At 48.0% G+C, this 20416-nt stretch overlaps 1 protein-coding gene across 1 annotated transcript in view; it reads right to left on the reverse strand.

The window, feature by feature from the left end:
* Window positions 1-20416, reverse strand: part of CRHR2 (corticotropin releasing hormone receptor 2) — a 176087-nt gene that overhangs the window by 132268 nt on the left and 23403 nt on the right. Inside the window, exon 2 of the mRNA XM_088653749.1 lies at window positions 11866-11959. Within this exon, the coding sequence (XP_088509875.1) occupies window positions 11866-11959 (94 nt within the window). The remainder of the gene's footprint in view (window positions 1-11865; window positions 11960-20416) is intronic.

The raw sequence follows: 20416 nt of genomic DNA on the forward strand, positions 1-20416 counted from the left end.
CAGACCAGGTTTCAGATTCAGGCAGACTAACCAAAATCTGCTGTGATTTCTTTCTGCCTTTTGCCTAGCTGGAATATGTCTTTTAACTCTGTGGATGCCTCTTGCATGGAGGATAGAGAGGGGTTTGCGAGTGAGTGTAGAAACTAGCCAACTGTACAAATACTTCTTATTATTATTGTAAATTCATGATGATTTGTGCTTGTGATGGTGTTGGGGCAGTTATATGCAATGCAGCTTACAATGCTGTTTTTGCACATCCAAAGGTTTCAGGGCAGGTCTTACAGGTGGTGTTGGGAGATGTCCAAAAACATTAGAAGGTCCACCATTTCCCTATTCTTCTTCTAAGCTAAGAATGTTCTTCAACCATTGTTCTTCAGCCTGGCGTCCTCAGATGTGGGTAGACTACAACACCCATAATCCTTGGTCATTGGTCTAAGGTGGCTGTGTATGGTGGGCCTTGCAGCCCACCCACATCTGGGAACCCCAGGTTGAAGAATGCTGTACGGTGCCAAATGACGTGAAGCCACCAGTTTGCTGGAACTAACCAGATCTGGGTTTGGTCAGCACTTGGATGGGTGACCAGGGCTGTCTTACCCATAGGCGCTAGGGGTGTGGGGCACCTGGGCACCGGGCTCTCAGGGGCACCAGGCCGAGAGTCCGGGGCCCGAGAGTTGAGTCTGGGGAAGAGTCCGCCCATTGGTCGGAGAGCCACGGCGGGCTCTTCTGCTGCAGGCGGCTCTGCGCTGCAAGTTCGGGGGTGACCGAGCCAGCTTATTTTTCCCCCAGTTTGTCACCCCCCTCAGCAGTGGCACCCGGGGCAGCCTGCCCCTACCTACGCCCCTTTCCTATGCCACTGGATATTTCTGTACGCTACAGTTGCAGCAAGAACTCTAATAGCCAGAAAATGGAAGGGAGATTCAACTACAACTAAACTGGAGTGGCAATCGAAACTGGTAGAATATGCAGAATGAGGAAGGATGACAGAAAAATTAAGGGACCACACAGGACAAACGAGAATGGGACATGTACAGAAAATATCTCAGGGAGCATTGTAAAAACCTGAATTCGTTGGCAGGTCTGGAGTGACTTCTGTAGGAAAGCAGAAAATCTTAGGAATTTAAGAGAATTGGGATTTGCTTTGACTGATAAAGATAAGTGCGATGTGCTAAAACTACTTAGGACCTGTGATGGGGTGACTGGACGTTGTTATATGTATGATGAAAGTATTTTCTTTTGGTAATGTGTATTATTCTTATATTGACTGTTTGTTTTCTTTTTGGATTCAATAAAGCATATTTTTTTAAAAAAAGATTCCTGTCCCTGCCTTGTGCTGGGGCACCTGCCTGTTTTCCCCCTCTTCATCATCCTTCAAGCTCCCAGCCTCCAGGACTTCCCAGCTCTTCGTCTCCTCTGGAGTTTGGCCAGTTTCCCACCCCCAGGATCCAGGATCCTCTGTGCTTTCCCGGGGGGGGGGCTTCTTGGTTGGGCAGCTACCCCTACACCTCCTCATCCAGCCATCACCTGACACAACATCTATCAGCCCTAGAAATCATGGTCGGTGGTGAGGGATGATGGCAGCTGTAGCCCAGCAACATCTTCTGGGATGTAATCCACTGAGAGCAGTCAAATACAACATTCCTTGCTTTCCTAGAGTGGACATGCAAGGGGATGTTGGTCCAGCCAGTCAAAACTTCCTGTTTCCTCCTAGGCTGGAGCATCCTTCCTTGCATGTGACTAGAGGTGGGCATGACCTTACCTGTCCAGGTAACAAAAAGGACAAGTCACGCAGCACACACACTCTCTCTCTGACTTCCTCCTTCATTGGACCAGCTTTTTAGCTAGGGACTGCTAGCATAAGCACTGGATTATTCCCCCATATGGGGTAGATCCACATGTAGATATTTGTAAGTAAGTCTGCCTTCAGGGATCCAACTGTAAACTGATGTGAGTAAAGTTCTTTTATTGACTTTAAATAAGATTGTCGTGTCCTTATTCTTTTAAGAGGAATTAAAGGGAATTTACCAGGAACTATGCAATTCAATCTGAGACAGACTGAACTGTATAATAGTGAGCGGCTTAAAGAAGCCTGCAACCAGCTAATTGCTCTGCATAAAAAGGGGAATGTAAACTCTGCTAAGTAAAGGAACTTGCTAGCGCAAGTTAAAGGTAAAGGTGAAGGGACCCCTGACCATTAGGTCCAGTCGTGACCGACTCTGTGGTTGCGCGCTCATCTTGCATTATTGGCCGAGGGAGCCGGCGTATAGCTTCCAGGTAATGTGGCCAGCATGACAAAGCTGCTTCTGGCAAACCAGAGCAGCAAATGGAACCGCTGTTTACCTTCCCGCTGTAGCGGTTCCTATTTATCTACTTGCATTTTGACGTGCTTTCGAACTGCTAGGTTGGCAGGAGCTGGGACCAAGCAACGGGAGCTCACCCCGTCACAGATATTCGAACCGCCAACCTTCTGATCAGCAAGCCCTAGGCTCAGTGGTTTAACCACAGCGCCACCTGGGTCGCAAGTTAGGAAGGATATTAATAAACAATATATCCTCTCCTGCCACCCTGAACATTCCCACACATCTTGAGGACCAGAGGTTCCCTGGTTATGCTTTAGCAAATGGCCCACCACCATTCCACAAGGGAAGAAAAGGCTATGATCTAACCACCGAAGAGGAAATTATTTTCCTCTGCTACCCAGGTTTTTAGGGGTTTTCATAGGAATAACTAATCTGGACTAAGCTGTATTTAAAAGATCTTTTTTGGGGGGGGGGTCCATCTCTTTTGAGAGAAGCGGGGAAAAGAATCTCATGGGTATGCCATTTCCTAACACCTTTTTAAAAAATTACTCTGCATCTTTTGTGTTGCATAAATCACCTCAGAAACATTTTCGCACATTCTAGAATTCCCCAAAAGCCTTTTAGGACTTGACAGATGAGGCGGAAAGGAAAATTGGGGTGGGTGGGGGAAAAGGGAGAGAAGAGAGAGCCCTTAAAGCTAACTTTTATTTTCTCATCTTTCAGCATGCTTGGATAATCTAGTAACTCAATGGAAGTGTCACATTTTTGTGTGTGAGATTTAAAAAAATAAAAATAAAAATCACTGTGGGTTTCTCACACCGTTTCCCTAAGTGTTTCCGACAGCCCGTTTCAGAGCATTGTGAAATTCAGGGGGCAATAGGAACGGCTGGCTCTATACGCCACAAGATAAACACAAGATAAAGAACAGAAACAGGGTGAAATGATTGGGGAATGTTGGGGTGCAGGATGGAAGTCCCATGGAAAAAAATGACCAAGAAAAACTGACAGAACTAACAGCGTATTCCTAAACACGACTGTTTCTATCCCTCTCTCATAACACCAGAGCTTGTGGACATTCAATGAAGCAGGAAGATTTGGGACAGAGAAAAGAAAGTACTTCTTGACACAGTACATAGTTAAACTGCGGAACTCCCTGCTGTAAGATGGCCACTGAATCGGATGGCATTAAAACAGGATTATAGACAAATTCATGGAGGATATGTCTGTAGATGGCTACCAGCCATGATTCCTATTTTCTACCTTCACTCCATTAGAACTGCAGAATTGTAGAGTTGGGAGGGTTAGAGTGTCGGACTAGGACCTGGGAGGCCAGGGTTCAAATCCCTGATCAGCCATGATCCTAGCTCAGTTATACAGGGTTGCTGTGAGCAGGGCCAGTGCTGGGGTTTTTTGTGCCCTAGGCGAGATCACCTTCTGGCGCCCCCCCTTAATAAAAAATAAAAATAAATAAATAAATAAATAAATAAAATAGAAAAAATAAAAATGATAGAAAAAATAAAAATAAATAAATAGAAAAAAAATAAAAATAATAAATAGAAAGAATAAAAATAGAGAATAGAAAAAATAAAAATAAAAATAAAAAGGTAGAAAAAATCAAAATAGAAAATAAAAAGAAAATAAAAAACAGCTGAGAGCTGCGGCGAGGTGGCCCCAGGCTTGTGCTCCCCGTGTGCCTCTGGAGCTTCGCGCAAGGAACGTGAGCCTGAGCTCCACTGTGCCTGTCAGCTGTGCCTGTTGAGCAGCTTCAGGCCGCTCTCCTGAGGCACACACGCGCCTTGGGATAGCGGCCTGAAGCCGCTCAACTGTGACAGGCATGGAGGAGGCAGCCCCAGGCTTGCGCTCCCCATGCGCCTCCGGAGCTTCGCACGGGGTGCAGGAGCCTGGGGCTGCCTCTGCTGAACAGCAGCGAGGCGCGGCGAGGTGGCCCCAGGCTCATGTCCCTCACGCGCCTCCGGAGCTTCGTGCGGGGAGCGCGAGCCTGGGGCCGCCTCCACTGTGCCAGTCAGCTGTTGAGTGGCTTCAGGCCGCTCTCCGGAGGCAAGTGCGCGCCTCGGGATAGCGGCCTGAAGCTGCTCAACAGTTGACAGGCGCAGTGGAGGCAGCACCAGGGGCGGCGGGCAGGCTGGCCAGCGCCCCCTCCATTTTGGCGCCCTAGGCAGCTGCCTAGTTTGCCTAAATGGACGCCCCGGTCCTGGCTGTGAGGACAGAATGCAGGAGACGTCAACCACGAATGTCAGCTTGAGCTCCTTGGAGGAAAGGTGGGATAGAAATGGTGATAATAATGATGATATAGTACACACAAATGCAGATTAAGGGTTAAAAGCATAATATACACGCAAGATATGATGAACTTAAAAAGAAGAACTTGACAAAATTAAGGCTTTTCATCTTGACCTTGGATATCATAAAAGAAAGCCCTGGAGAGGGGGGTGGGATTAGAATGTTTCTGCAATGTGGGATTAAAAGGCAGTGAATATAAATAGAAGGAAGAGGAGTGAAGGGGAGGGGGTTCCATTCTGCTGATCTGTTGGGAGAAACTACCAGGACCTGGCAGCGCTCTGAGCAGATCCGAATAGGGCCAAGAGAAAGCTCAACAGGCGATGGAGAGAGGTGTAGGAGTTGGAAGAAAACAATCAAATTGAATCTGTGTCCAGTTCTGGGCACCACAGTTCAAGAAGGATACTGAAAAGCTGGAATGTGTGCAGAGGAGGGCAACCAAAATGGTCAAAGGCCTGGAAACGATGCCTTATGAGGAACGGCTTAGGGAGCTGGGTATGTTTAGCCTGGAGAAGAGAAGGCTAAGGGGTGATATGATAGCCATGTTCAAATATATAAAAGGATGTCATATAGAGGAGGGAGAAAGGTTGTTTTCTGCTGCTCCAAAGAAGCAGACATGGAGCAATGGATTCAAACTACAAGAAAGAAGGTTCCACCTAAACATTAGGAAGAACTTCCTGACAGTAAGAGCTATTTGACAGTGGAATTTGCTGCCAAGGAGTGTGGTGGAGTCTCCTTCTTTGGAGGTCTATAAGCGGAGGCTTGACAGCCATATGCCAGGAATGCTTTGATGGTGTTTCCTGTTTGGCAGGGGGTTGGACTGGATGGCCCTTGTGGTCTCTTCCAACTCTATGATTCTATGATTCTATGAATCTGCATTGGGGGCTGGATTCTTCCTGAAGCACAACAGGGGCACACCGTACCCTAAGCTTTAGAGGACCACACGTCCGCAGCCTTGCCGAGGAAGAAGACCACGTGTCTCTGCTAGAGTGAAATCAGGGTGGCCAATTATGCACTATTGATTATGTCTGCCCACCACCAAGCCCCAGATTTGCATAATATTTGCATAAATATTAAGCCCCACCCATTTGGGTCTTGATGCACCTCCTTTCAGGACCCCACAACTCCAAGCAGGTGATGGAAAGGTGATCTTTACACGGTCATCAGGCCCCTCATCCCAGAAGGCAAGTCTTAGAATCATAGCCTCATAGCATTGTAGAGACTCAACTTCCCTCCTTCAAAGGTGCCTAAGGGAGCTTAACTAACATTATCCTGCCTGCTGGATCCTCACACATACTGCCAACATTTGGCCAAATCAATGTACAGTCATACCTCGGTTTACGTACGCTTCGGTTTGAGTATTTTCAGTTTAAGTACTCCGCAAACCTGTCTGGAATGGATTAATCCACTTTCCATTACTTTCAGTGGGAAAGTTCGCTTCAGGTTAAGTACGCTTCAGGTTAAGTACGGACTTCTGGAACCAATTACAATCACACCTCGGGTTAAGTACGCTTCAGGTTGAGTACTCCGTGGACCCGTCTGGAACGGATTAATCCACTTTCAATGGGAAAGTTCACTTCAGGTTAAGTTTGCTTCAGGTTAAGTACAGACTTCTGGAACCAATTGTGTACTTAAACCGAGGTAGCACTGTATCTACTTGATAATATGAAAACAAAATATACAATGAAGTACAATCGCTGAATACATACCACGTCCATCATATGGATAAATATATACTAGCGGAACAGTGACTCATGTAGTCATTGTTACTAAACTCACAGCTTCAAAGAATGTTATAGCTAACTCCAGGTAGTGCCAAAGGAATGATGTTTAAAGGTACAGAACTGCAACCTGCTTCAGGTTAATTACGGACTTCCGGAACCAATTGTGTTTGTAAACCAAGGTACCACTGTATTGAAAGGAAATACAGCGGTACCTCAGGTTACAAACACCTCAGGTTACAAACACTTCAAGTTACAAACTCCACTAACCCGGAAGTAGTACCTTGGGTTAATAACTTTACCTCAGGATGAGAATGGAAATTGTGCGCCGGCGGCACGGTGGCAGCAGGAGGCCCCATTAGCAAAAGCCCACCTCAGGTTAAGAACAATTTCAGTTAAGAACGGGGCTCTGGAACGAATTAAGTTCTTAACCTGAGGTACCACTGTACTCATAAAGAAAATCAGCAACCCAACAGATGGGGGCAGAGGGGAACTGAAGGAAGAGACAAAAGTCTGTTCCATGCTATGCTGCAAGGTAACCTTCTTTCGAAAGTGCTTTGCGCAGATTGTTGCTAAAATTCAGGATCGATAGTGCTCCAAAAGCACTATTATACCTCCCACTTGCAAACACGTTAAGTTAGTGAACGGAGTGCGTGTCAAGTTCCAGCCTTCCATGAGCGGATGATGTTGTTGCCAAGTTTTGAAAATCAACACCTAGGCACCCGAGTAAGTGAGAGAGCTTTAGGGAGCGAGGAAGAGTCGCACGTACAAAGAAAGAAAAGAAAATCAATGGACTGATTCCGTTCACCCACACGATACAAATGCTCTTGAAAATCCCCTTTGTCATTTTTATTTTAGGAAGCAAAAAATGGCTGCGGGGCTGAACGGGGAACATTTATCACTTGAAGCAAAGGTCAGTCTTGTTCATGAGAAGCCAGGCAGATTGAGGGCAGACCGGGAGAGCAGAGCACTATTAAAAGGCATAGATCCAAGTAGTTCTTCAGCACAACTGACGTGGTGTACCCCTCTCCATCTCACAACGGCCCTGTGAGGTAGGTAAGGGTCACCTAATGAGCTTCATGCCTGAGTGGGGATCTGAACCCCGGTCTTCCAAGTTATTTCATAAAGTGGTTCTTGTGTGTCTTGGATGCAACTGGCTCACAAGCACCCACACAATCCTGGTTTTCTTTTAAAATCATAATGGCAAATGTCTGCCCTCTTGCCGAGAGAGGTTGGAGAATTCCGATAAAAACCAAGACAGGAGCAGAAATTGTCCGTCTTCGCTTAGCCATCTGACGTCCGGATCAGACAAATACAACTGGTATTCACTGCTGGTGTTGCTCGCTGTCCGTAAATGACACAACATTGATTACACACACACACACACACACACACACACCCCGAAAAAAATTGTACAGTGGTGCCTTGCTAGACGAATTCAATTCGTTCCACGGGTCTTTTCTTATAACGAAAAATTCGTCTAGCAAATCCCATAGGAATGCATTGATTTTTTTTTGGATTTTTTTTTGCCCATAGGAACGCATTAATTGAATTTCAATGCATTCCTATGGGAAACCGCGATTCGCTAGACGAATTTTTCATAAAACAAATTCGTCTAGCGAGGCAACCTCCGCTTGAAAAATCCTTTCGTTAAGCGGAAATTTCGTTAAGCAGGGCATTCGTTAAGCGAGGCACCACTGTATCACGTTTCCTTTGCATTGAAATGAATGTGGTGGAATAAGGTAAATACAATGCAATTTACGCAATTAATTGCGTGTGTTCCACACCTAATGTAATATTTTTGCAGCACACAGAGAGGCACACAGAGAGTCGAACTGCAGTGGAATGGAAACAGTACTGCGTGCAGCGAGTACAGGCTGGGGGTGGAAAATGATGCCTCCTTACATCCCTTCTCTTATGCACAAACACATATACACATGCACATGTAATGCAGCCAGAAAGGGAGAGGTAGTGGGGGAATCTGCTCTGCTAGTTCCTTTGCCTCGATCCTCCCTCTTTCCTCTACTTGCTGCAGTCATTCTTCAGGCTGACCATATGGGTTACATTATTTTTAATGCAGATGCTTTGCACAGGAATGTACAGGCACCTGGTTAAACCTCCTCCTCAATGCAAGAAATCCAGAGTTAGTGTATCCTCAACGGATCACTGCTCCAGCCTCTTCCTAAAGACCTCAAGCACCTCTCCAAGTAGCTAGTTGCATTGTCAAACTGCCATTCTCATCAAGAATTTTCCCCTAATGTTCAACTGAAATCTGCCCTCCTGTAACTAGGGATGGATGAATCTGTCCTTTTTTGGTTCTCTCTGTTTCTCATTTTTCCGCTCTTGAAATACATTACTGCGGCAATCTGCAATTTCCCTTAAAAAAAACCAAAAATCCACAAAATCTCCATAGTAAGGTCTCAGTGGCCTGCTGTGATTTTCTCCTAATAAACACAAATTTCATATTCAGTTTTGAGAAACAGAAACATTTTTTTGCCAACCATTTCCCCCTAACACAGTGCATATTTGAAAGTCATGCTCTCCATTACATGCATTTTACATGCGCACATGATACATGCATTTTTGTGCACACTGCTTGGCTGGAGAACTGCATTGCAAAATTCAGGAAAAAGCATGAATTTTGAAGGATGGCTGCATTTGAGTCCACATATGGCTTTGGAAAGTGTGAATTTGCTAAGTTTGCCTTTAAATGTGAACTAATTCAGTCATTTGCCTTCAGCCTACAGCAGCAGCAGGAGGTTGTTTGTTTGTTTGTTTAAAAAAAATCCATCAGTTGAGAACTAAACTATTTGCCAGGATTGAATGTCAACACACTTGGGAGGTTCCAATTTCATGGGCAGGGAAGCATAACAGGTTTGTTTGTTGCAAACTACATTGTAGTTTTATTGTGGTGTTCAAAATCTTATTTAAGAAGACCACAAATTTGGAGGGAGGGAGAGAATTAAAAAAAGAAGAGCACTTAATTTGGAAGAGAATGCCAAAAGACAACAACAAACCACTCAGCAGTGAATAGTCTTTTCATTTGGCTTGTCTGGAAGGAAAATGGAGTTGTATTGAATGAAATTAACTGATAAGAAATAAGTTGTAGCTTTAGAGCAGTTAGCCAACGGAATGAATAACTGTAAAGGAGGAACTCGGGAAATCAGCAAACGATTGCAGCGTTGGCAAGCGGATAGGGACCAGCCTGCAGAAATGGCACTTCCATTCAGGCCCAGAAGTCACCGCTGAATTTTATTTGGACACTGGTGATCAAAGGACAGTGTGCTCCTGGGGGGAGAAGGCCAACTTAGGGGGCACAGGCAGGCTGTCTTTAATGCCTTGCAATGGAATAAGAGGGGTCAATTACCTACTGAAACCCCTTTTCGTATACAGCCTTTAAGCTGTCAGATCTTGGTTTGAGAGCAGACTTGTTGCAATCACACACAGAGATGCTCGTAGGTGGGGAAATGGCAAAGTTGTTTCCTGCAGGAAATCTACAACTTGGATAGAAAAGTATCTCGTTCTAGTCTAGCTAACAAATCTGGAGCAGAACAAGGCAGCAAGAAGAAGAAGAAGAAGAAGAAGAAGAAGAAGAAGAAGAAGAAGAAGAAGAAGAAGAAGAAGAAGAAGAAGAAGAAGAAGAATTGTATACCGTCCTACATTTACAGATCTCAGGGCGGTTCACACCATAATATTACAATAAAAGAACCACAAAACACATAGTAATAATAATAATAAAATAAATAAAAAATAAGAACAACAACAAACCAATAACCCGCCCCCAACACATTTAAAAGGGCAATCAGTCAAAGTCCTGGTTGTAAAGGAAAGTTTTCGCCTGGTGCCAAAAGGTGTATAATGTATAATGAAGGTGCCAGCCAAACCTCCCTAGGGAGAATATCCACATCCCGGGAGCCACCACAGAAAAGGCCCTTTCTGGCATTACCACTCTCCAGACCTCTCATGCAGGAGGCGGCCTCATATGATGATTGCAGGGTCCTGGTTTGTTCAAATGGAGAGAGGCGATCCTTGAGGTATTGCGGTCCTGAGCTGTTTAAGGCTTTGTAGGTCAAAACCAGCACTTTGAATTGGGCCTGGAAACTAACTGGCAGCCAGTTAAAGATGATCTCTCAGCTTGAGGTCTGAGAGGAAAGTGTGAGAAGGAGGAGGGAGTTGTAAGCAGAAATGTAGGGAATTTAAGATTGGAAAATGAGAGAGAGAAACCAAGATTGACGGGTTTGCCCCTCCCTAAGAGTGACATGCACTTTCTGCTTTGACGGGACACACATAATATGGGTCCCCTTCCTCCAAGAGAAATACTCCCCTTTTGGGTCATGCAAGGTGGCTTCTGAAAGTGCTCCCAGACTATTTTCAGGTACCACCAAATTCAGAGTTTGTGCAATTAGAGCTGATTTGGAGCTTCTGTGCCACAAAGCCTGGGTGGATTGGGGAGCGGGGCGGGGCGGGAACCCTATAAATAAGTCAGAAATTAAATCGTTATAACAAAAGAAAAAAAATCTCTATTGAAAATCGTGTTTTGAAATTTCTTGCTCTCTAGCACCACCTGGTGTTGCATGTTTATAGTGCATTCAAATCGTTGTTTCTTTACTAACGTAGCTGAGTCCTCTGTCCTTGCCCACAAACCAGTCTTCCCGAGATAAGGAAAGTGGCATAAAAGCCATTGGAAATGGGATGACACTCGCTGGATGCAACATTGTATAACCTCCCCAGAAACAAATCAGAATGTTTGCTCAGCAACTAGCTGACATCATTTACAGCAGGCATCTCCAAACTGCGGCCCTCTAGATGTTTTGGCCTACAACTCCCATGATCCCTAGCTAACAGGATCAGTGGTCGGGGGAGATGGGAATTGTAGTCCAAAACATCTGGAGGGCCGAAGTTTGGGGATGCCTGATTTACAGTAACCTCCCTGCAAACTTTGTACAAACGTATAGGGATCAAATACTCAACAAAACAGGTCATCTGGAAGTAGGGAAGGAGCAGAAATTTGATTCAGTGCACCTTTAAATCCAAATCTATCAAATTTGCCGTTTTCAAAAGAATGTGAGAACTAGCAGGGGAAAGTGAAAACAGCATTATAAAAATGCATTATATTGGGAAAGATTGATTACAAAAATACTTACATTAGTCAAGGCTGCATATAAAACGTGTTTGCTAGGAGAAATTTAGCCCTACAATGCTTATGAATTTGAATGAGGTGCTTAAAAGAAAAAGGAAAGCAGATTGCTGCAAAATGTTGACAACTGAATTTATGATAGGTTAAATGAGAAACCGAGAGAATTAAAACGGAGTCCACAGACAAGGGCAAGAAGGCAAGGGCCCTAACCCATTGCATGTCTCTATCACTTGATATTTAGAGGTAACATGGATCTGAAATGCAGGTTCCATTTCACTATCAAGGCCAAAAAACAACAACAACAACCCCACAACCAACTGAAATACCTCTGTCCCACAAAATTCCCCTTTTAAGCTGTCTAAGCCAGTGGGTGTCTCTTACTAATTAGACACTATCTCAAGGTCATTATTACCTGTCAAATTGTGATGGGAGGACCATTCTTCACAGTATCTCTCCAGCAGAGCGGAGAAGGGCAGGATTGCAGAAGAATCACAGTGCAGAACCAGCTGAGAGAAAGGAAGGAGACAACAAGATTTGTTAGTAGGAAAACTGAAGGGAGAAAGAATAGAAAACACAGGATTTGTTAGGGGAAGAAAAAAAAGTTTCTAGCCCTTCTAGAACATGAAATATGACACAAAATGTGCAAGTACTACCGTATTACATTGCCCCAAGAAAATAGCCTTTCAGCGTCTTACTCTGCTGTTCCTCTGGGGAGAAAGTTACGTGGACACTCGTGGCTCAACCTTTCTTCCAAGGAGCTCAAGGTCATAGCTCTCCTCTTCCCCATTTCACCCTCACAACAACCCTGCGAGGTAGGTTAGGTTGAGAGGGAGTAAGCAGCCCAAGGTCACCCAGGGAACTTCGTGGCTGAGTATGTGGCACTCATCCTTCTTCTGATAGGAAATGTTGACCAAAAATGGGGGGTCAAAGAGGGTCAGTTCGAGGGAGTGAGAAATGTCCCAAATTTCACCTGAGGTATATTAGAGGGTATGTTATATGTCTTTCCACACTTTCCAACTCATTTCCCCCCTCACTTTCCTAACTAGGGTTGCCATATTTTGAGGAACAAAAAGGACACATTTGCCGACTCATACTTCTTCTTTGGCGATCCCTTGTAGCCAAGTAAGATTATCTTTTTAACAATAAGTCTGTAAGTGACTGTGGAGACCAGTTCTGGATCCACACGTCCTTCCACAGTGGGGACATTGGTTTCCGGGTGGGAGTTGATCACGGTGTGGATTTGCCAAGCATGCCTTCCTCTTAGCACGTTTCTCCCTTTCGTCCTGAGTTTGAGCGTCTTCAAAGTCCATGACACCTTTGGTAAAGGCTGTTCTCCAATTGTAGCACTCACAGGCAGGCCAGTGTCTCCCAGTTGTTGGTGTTTATACTACATTTTTAAAGATTTGCCTTGAGAGAGCCATTGAACCTCTTTTGTTGACCACAGGCATTACGCTTTCCGTTTTTAAGGTCAAAGTAGAGTTGTTGCTCTGGAAGACAATAATCAGGCATCCACACAACATGAGCAGTACGTACACACACACACACACACACACACACACACACACACTCCCTGCTGCCAGCTAAGCCCAAGAAAAAGGCACAGGGGTTTGGCTCCAGGCTGTGGAGCTACCACAGCCCAGGGCCAGTTAAAGGATCCCCCAACCCGGCGCTGGTTCGCGAGTGAGCAGGCGAAGCACCAGTGCTGGGTCAGCTGGGGATCGGAAGCCTCCCAGGCACACGCCTGCTCAAACAAAAAACAAAACAAAACAAAAAAACCCAGCCATTTATTGAAAATTGTAAAAATCCACCCGGGCATAATAATAATAATAATAATAATAATAATAATAATAATAATAATAATAATAATTTATTATTTATACCCCACCCATCTGGCCGGGTTCCCCCAGCCACTCTGGGCGGCTTCCAACAAAATATTAAAATACAGAAATCCATCAAACATTAAAAGCTTCCCTAAACAGGGCTGCCTTAAGATACCTTCTAAAGGTCTGGTAATTGTTATTCTCTTTGACCTCTGGTGGGAGGGCATTCCACAGGGTGGGCGCCACTACCGAGAAGGCCCTCTGCCTGGTTCCCTGTAACTTGGCTTCTTTTAGCGAGGGAACCACCAGAAGGCCCTCGGCGCTGGACCTCAGTGTCCGGGCAGAACGATTGGGGAGGAGACGCTCCTTCAGGTATACTGGACCGAGGCCGTTTAGGGCTTTAAAGGTCAGCACCAACACTTTGAATTGTGCTCGGAAATGTTCTGGGAGCCAATGTAGGTCTTTCAGGACCGGTGTTATGTGGTCTCGGCGGACGCTCCCAGTCACCAGTCTAGCTGCCGCATTCTGGATTAATTGCAGTTTCCGGGTCACCTTCAAAGGTAGCCCCACATAGAGCGCATTGCAGTAGTCCAAGCGAGAGATAACCAGAGCATACACTACTCTGGTGAGACAGTCCGCGGGCAGGTAGGGTCTCAGCCTGCGTACCAGAGATGTTGGGCAGAGATGTTGGCCCTTGAAAGGAGGACAGGCCTGGGAAACCCCAGACATATGAGAATCCTACCTAACCACAAAGTGGCCTTTAAGAAAACAAGGTGGATTTGTGGCCCTTGGGTGGCAGAATGCTTTTGTAGACCGACATTTCCAGTATGCACCTGAATCCCTCCTGCAAATCATCGACAGCCTGGAGACAAGAAGTCATAGAGGTCACTGTTCCTTGTTGCAGAATGCATAGCTGGCTGTCATTCACCAGAGGCTAGCCGCTAGACACTGTGAATGCCTGGGTGGGTGTGCCCAAAGGTGTCCTTTCACTGCCGACGCTGCTGCTCTTCTGCAATTTCATATTTAGTTTTTCATCAGCGACATCTCTGGCACGCGCTTGAAACCTTCTGGGCTTAGTCTCCAAACAATGAAGGATTCCTTCATGCATGAGTCAGTGGGCAATTTAAGGCGTATACCCGATGCACAAGGTGGAGGAACAGCGACTAATTTTGTTTCTCCCGAAGTGCTCTGAATTATGATCCACCGAAAGCTCTCGGCGGAGCTAGCCTTGGGAATAATTCAAGGCACCGTCCGGCTCGGCCTATAAAATTATATATCTGAGATGAAAAGAGATCAATTGCTATGTTGCAGGGCAATTACGGGACGATCAGACGCTCCCTCATATGAAATTACACGATGCTGCCAAAAGAAATTTGGGGCAGACAAAAAAACCAAAAAGTGCTTATTCACATAATGCCAGATGAAAGGATGGAATTTGATGCCGCCAGAAATGGCTGCTGGCTAAGAACCAAAGCAGACAAGATGATGGACAACTGAGGTCCCTGTTTCTCTAATTATGCGTTTGTGCATGCTATATCCAATTTGCATGTTTAATCGGGGTTTTAAGGCCTAATGAAATATATAGTTGTGCCAGAGGAGGGGGGGGGAGGAAAGAGAGATGTACACAGACAACCTGCATGTCTCCATCAATGCACTTAAATCACTATGATACCATTTTAACAGCCCTGGTCTCCCCCAAAGGATTCTGGGAATTGTGGTTTGTTAAGGGTGCTGACAGACCTCAACTCCATTCCCTGAACTATACTTCCCAGATTTCCCTGGGAAATGTGTGTGGGGCGGGTATGTGTTGTTGCTTTGTTTTGGTGTTATTGTGTCATGCATTTAGGGGTTTTTTATATACTGTAAACGGCTCTGTCATGAAGGGGAGTATCTAAATTTAATAATGAGAATCACAATATTAATTCCCATGGCTTCCCCCAAATAATTCTGGAAGCTGCAGTTTGTCAGGGATGCCGAGAGTTTTTTTAAGAGGCCCCCATTCCTCTCAGAGGCACAATCTAGCGGAGGATTGGGGGCAGGGCCCCCAAATATTTTTAAGAAGGCAGCCGCCTCCCCCTCCCAAAAAATGCCACGGCGATCCTCAAAAGGACTCGCCAGGGTGAAGATGCTGCCAACCGGGGGGGGGGGGGCAGCACTGGCGATCTCTGCAGGAGACACATGGGATGAAGCATCTTTGCCCAGCGCCTTCCTTTCACAAGGTAAGGTGGCTGGCAGTGGGGTGGGGGTGGGGGGTGAGGGTGTGCCGAGTTGGCCTGGCCGGACTTGGGTGGGGGGTATCGTGCATGTGACATCATTCACACATGATGGGGGGCCCTCATGTTGGGTGCAACTTGGCACTGCTGCTCAAAGAACTGCCATTCCCAGAATTCCCTGGGAAGAAGGCTTGGTTGTTAAGCCACTCTGAGAATTGTAGCTCTATGAGGGAAAACGGGGCAGGGTGTGTGTCTGCAAACAGCTGCAAATGGACTGCAGCTCCCAGAATCCTTTGAGGGAAGCCATGGCTGCTAGCAAGACTCCTTAATAACTGTTGATATATATTATTGCTGTGCTGTGTATTTTGGGTCTATGGAGCACAATAAAGCTCTCTCTCTTTGTGTGTGTGTGTGTGTGTGTGTGTGTGTGTGTGTGTGTGTGTGTGTGATTAAAGTGGCATAACAGTGCTCTAAATTTGTGGTGTGGACATGGCCCTTGTCAACTACCTCAGGTGCCATGACAGGAAGTGGGTGTGGGAATGTTCTGGGTGGCAGGAGAGGATATATTGTTTATTAATATCCTTCCTAACTTCCGCTAGCAAGTTCCTTTTCTTAGCAGAGTTAAATTCCCCTTCTAACATGCACAACAGATAGCTGGTTGCAGGCTCGTGTGAGCCTCTCACTATTATACAATTCAGTCTGCCTCAGATTGAATTGTACGTTCCTGGTAAGTTCCCTTGAATCCCTCTTAAAAAGAATAAAGATGCCACAATCTTATTCAAAGTCAATTGTCACAGTGGCCGGAGCAGGCTACTTCAGAGAGACGACGCTACGCAGCTCTGCATTTTATTACTTTATTGGTGCTGCGTATTTACAGTGCTGAAGTCATTGCTATTTACACGGAACGATGGGGTCATTATGTTGCAGAACCTCCGAATGGCTTTTGGCGCGTCTTTCCCCAACACAAAAGCCTTGGAAGACCCATCCTCTTTCCCCTCCTCTTTCTGCGTAATTCCGGAGTTGGGGGGATGGGTCTCCCCCCCTTATTTGCCCCTTCCTGTCCCACCTGGGACCCTGGCTCTGCTACCTTGCCTGAGCCTCGGACACGACTTCCTGCTTCCTCACTGGAATCGGAGCTCCCTCTGCTTTCCCCTGTGCTCGGGGATGGGCTTGAACTCAGGAGGGCAGGGACTTCGCGATATCCCCTGTCCCTCACATCCACCCCCCTCCCAAGCTCTCCTTCTCCCCTCCCCAAGTCCCCTCCAGGTGTCGGTGACGACTCGAAGCCTAAGAACTCAGTACTTTCCGAACCCGTTGGTGTGAACACCTCCCCCCAGTCCTGCGAGCCCCCCCCTTCCGCCTGGGAGGACTGGAATCCCAAAAAGTCCGTGGCGTCCGAGCTAGTGGGGGTAAAAATGTGCTGCCAATCGGCTTCTTCCTCTGACTGGGTGGATCTCGGTGACACCCATACCTCGTCTTCTGGTTCCTCAAACTCCGCTTCCCAGCGCCATGGTGAACTGCTCTCCCGTGCTTCCCCCTCCTCCCCCTCCCTTTCCATGTGCCAGGGCTTGGGTCTGTGGGGAAAGAGGGCGTGAAATTCTTCCACCAAGAATTCCTCCTGTATCTGAGTGGCTGGGACCCATTCATTCTGAGACGGTGGAGCGTCCTCCCATGCCATGAGGTACTCCAGGCCCCCCACCCCTCTCCGTGAATCAAGGATGGCCGTGGCCTCATTGAGTTGCTCCCTGCCTCCCCTCTCCCCCCTCCCTCGGGGGTTTGTTCGCTGCCTCTGAGCCTGCTGCTTTCCCTGTACGGCGACAGCAGCGATCTATGAAACACTGGGTGCACCCTCATTTCCTCTGGCAGTGCCAGTCTGAAGGCCACTGGGTTGACCTGTTGCGTGACCGTGAAGGGGCCCAACCGTCTGGGCGCCAGCTTTTTGCACCTCCCTCTGATGGGAAGGCCCTCCGAGGACAACCAAACCTTGTCCCCCACCCTGATGACCTCCCCTTGTCGCCTGTGGCGATCTGCCCCCTTCTTGTACGCTTCCTTGGCTCTCTCCAAGTGTTCTCTGAGCTGCTGGTGCACCGTCTCCAGTTCCTCTGCCCAATCCTCAGCCTGCGGGCCCCCCTCCTCCTCCTCCCCCTCCCTCTCTGGGAAAGATCGGAGGTCCCGCCCATAATTGGCCTTAAAGGGCGACACCCCTGTGGAGACGTTCACTGCATTATTGTAGGCAAATTCTGCCAGTGGCAGGCGATCCACCCAGTCTGTTTGCCTCTGGCTGACGTAGCATCTCAGGTACTGCTGCAGAATGGCGTTGACCCTCTCCGCCTGTCCATTGGTCTGCGGGTGTCTAGCCGTCGACAAGCTGACCTCCACCTGCAGGAGGTTCATGAGCCGCCGCCAGAACCTGGAAACAAATTGGCGGCCTCTATCCGAAATAACTCGTAAAGGTAATCCATGCAGTCTGAAGACGTGGTCAACAAACAGTTTGGCTGTCTCTTCTGCAGAGACCGCTCTGGCACACGGTATAAAGTGGCACATTTTGGACATAAGGTCCACCACCACCAACACTGCGGTCTTGCCTCTGGAAGAAGGCAGATCTGTGATGAAGTCCATGGACACCACTTCCCACGGCCTGTGTGGTGTGGCTAAGGGCTCCAGCAATCCTGCTGGCGCTGCTCTGACCACCTTTGCCCGCTGGCAGGTGTCACAGCCCCGTACATAGTCTCGAACATCTTCCCGCACCCCTGGCCACCAGAAGTGTCTCATGACCAGGTGAGCGGTTTTGTCCCTTCCAAAATGACCCGCCGTTGGGTTGTCGTGCAGCTGCTGGAGGACCTTACGTCTAAGCTGGGTGGTGGGCAGGTACAGTGCACCCTTGTAGAAAAGCAGCCCCCTGCGTTCTGCAAAGTCTTTTGCCTGCTCCCTCCCCCCTCTCAGTTCTCTGAAGATGCGGTTGGCAAATTAATCCGCTGCCGTTAGTGCTGTGAGTTCTGCCTCGCTCACCACTGCTGCTCCGCAGGACCATGCTGACGGGGGGGAAATGTGCCTGGGTGCCGGTGGCGCCTCCTCCTCCATGTACTCCGGTTTGCGGGAGAGGGCATCCGCCCTGACATTCTGCTCCCCCGGGATGTAGTGGATGGAGAAGTTGAAGTTCGAGAAGAACTCTGCCCACCGTATCTGCCGCTGGTTGAGCACCCTGGCAGTTCTCCAGAACTCCAGGTTCTTGTGGTCTGTGCACACCTGGATGGGGTGCTTGGCGCCCACCAGGAAGTGTCTCCAATGCTGGAACGCAGCGTGGATCGCAAGAAGTTCCCTATCAAACACCGTGTAGTTGCGCTCTGGCTGGGTCAGCTTCCTGGAGAAGAAGGCACAGGGTCTCCACTCTCTGTTGGCGTCCAGTTGCAACAAAATGGTGCCCACAGCTCTATCTGAAGCATCTGTCTCAACGCGTAGGGGCGCATCCTGTACCACGTGGAACAGGTTCTGGTCTGAGGCGAACACCCTCTTGAGGCTTTCAAACGCTGCTTGCGCCTCAGGTGTCCACCTGAACTTCTGCTTGCCTCTCAGGCAGTCAGTGATGGGAGCCGTAACGCGAGAGAAGTTCTTGATGAACTTCCTGTAGAAGTTGGCGAAGCCTAGTAGGCGTTGGGCATCTTTGCGCGTCCTGGGGCTGTGCCAGTCCAGGATGGCCTGCACCTTGTCCTTGTCCATCGCCAGCCCCTTGTCTGACAGCTTGTAGCCCAGGAAGTCCACCTCTTTGGTGTGAAACTTGCACTTCTCCAGCTTCACATACAGGTGGTTCTCCTTCAGGCGCTGCAACACCTCCCTGACATCTTTCACATGCTGCACTGGGTCATTGGAATAGATAAGGATGTCATCTAGGAAGACCAAGCAGTTCTTGAAGAGGAGGGACCCCAGGACGTGGTGCATGAAGGCCTGGAAGCATGCTGAGCCCCCTTGCAACCCGAAGGGCATCACCAGATATTCAAAAGAGCCCAGAGGCGTGAACATCGTGGTTTTCCATTCATCGCCTTCCCGGATCCTGATCAAGTTGTACGCCCCCCTCAGGTCTAGCTTGGTGAAAACCTTGCCCCTGCGCGCCGCTGTCAGGAGATCATCCACTCTGGGCATGGGGAAAGCCACTGGCTCTGTTACTGAATTCAGCCGTCTAAAATCCACCACAAGACAGCGCTGTTGCGTGTCTTTCTTGTCCACCCAGAAGACCGGGCTGCCCCCTGCTGCCTTGCTTTCTCTGATGAACCCCCGCTTGAGGTTCTTGTCGATGAAAGCGCGCAGATCCTCCAGTTCCTGATCTGACATGGCGTACAGCTTGGCTGGGGGTATAGTTGCCCCTGGCACCAGGTTGATCTGGCAGTCAAAAGGCCTGTGTGGGGGTAGGTGGTCGGACTCCGCTTCGCTGAAGACCTCCTGCAGGTCCCAGTACGGCTTGGGGATCGCCTCACCCCCTTTGACGTGCATGGTGGCCACCGTGGCTATCGGAGGCCCCTCCCCTGGTTGGTGCTGCATGCAGTGTTCTAGACAAAAGTCCGATCCAAACGTGATGCATCTCTGGTGCCAACTGATGGAGGGGTCGTGGCGCGCCAGCCAGCTCATGCCCAAGACGATGGGGGGGTCTGAGATGGTGGTGACGTTGAAAGCCAGTGTCTCTGAGTGCCTTCCCACCGTCATTCTCATGGGGGGGGGGTTTGATGAGTGATGGCCCCTCCCAGCAACTCTCTGCCGTCAATGGTGGCTACGTGCAGGGGAAAATCCAGCTGCAGAAGCTGGATCTGGTGCTCTTCTGCAAAGTTTCTCGAGAAGAAGTTGGCTGAGGCACCACTGTCAATTAGGGCGAGGACCGTCAGGGGATAGCCATTTGGGAGCGTTAGCGTCACTTCTAGAACCACTCCTGCTCTGGGAGGGG

This window comes from Zootoca vivipara, chromosome 11 (genome assembly GCF_965207765.1).
Source record: "Zootoca vivipara chromosome 11, rZooViv2.hap1.1, whole genome shotgun sequence".
Lineage (NCBI taxonomy): Eukaryota > Metazoa > Chordata > Lepidosauria > Squamata > Lacertidae > Zootoca > Zootoca vivipara.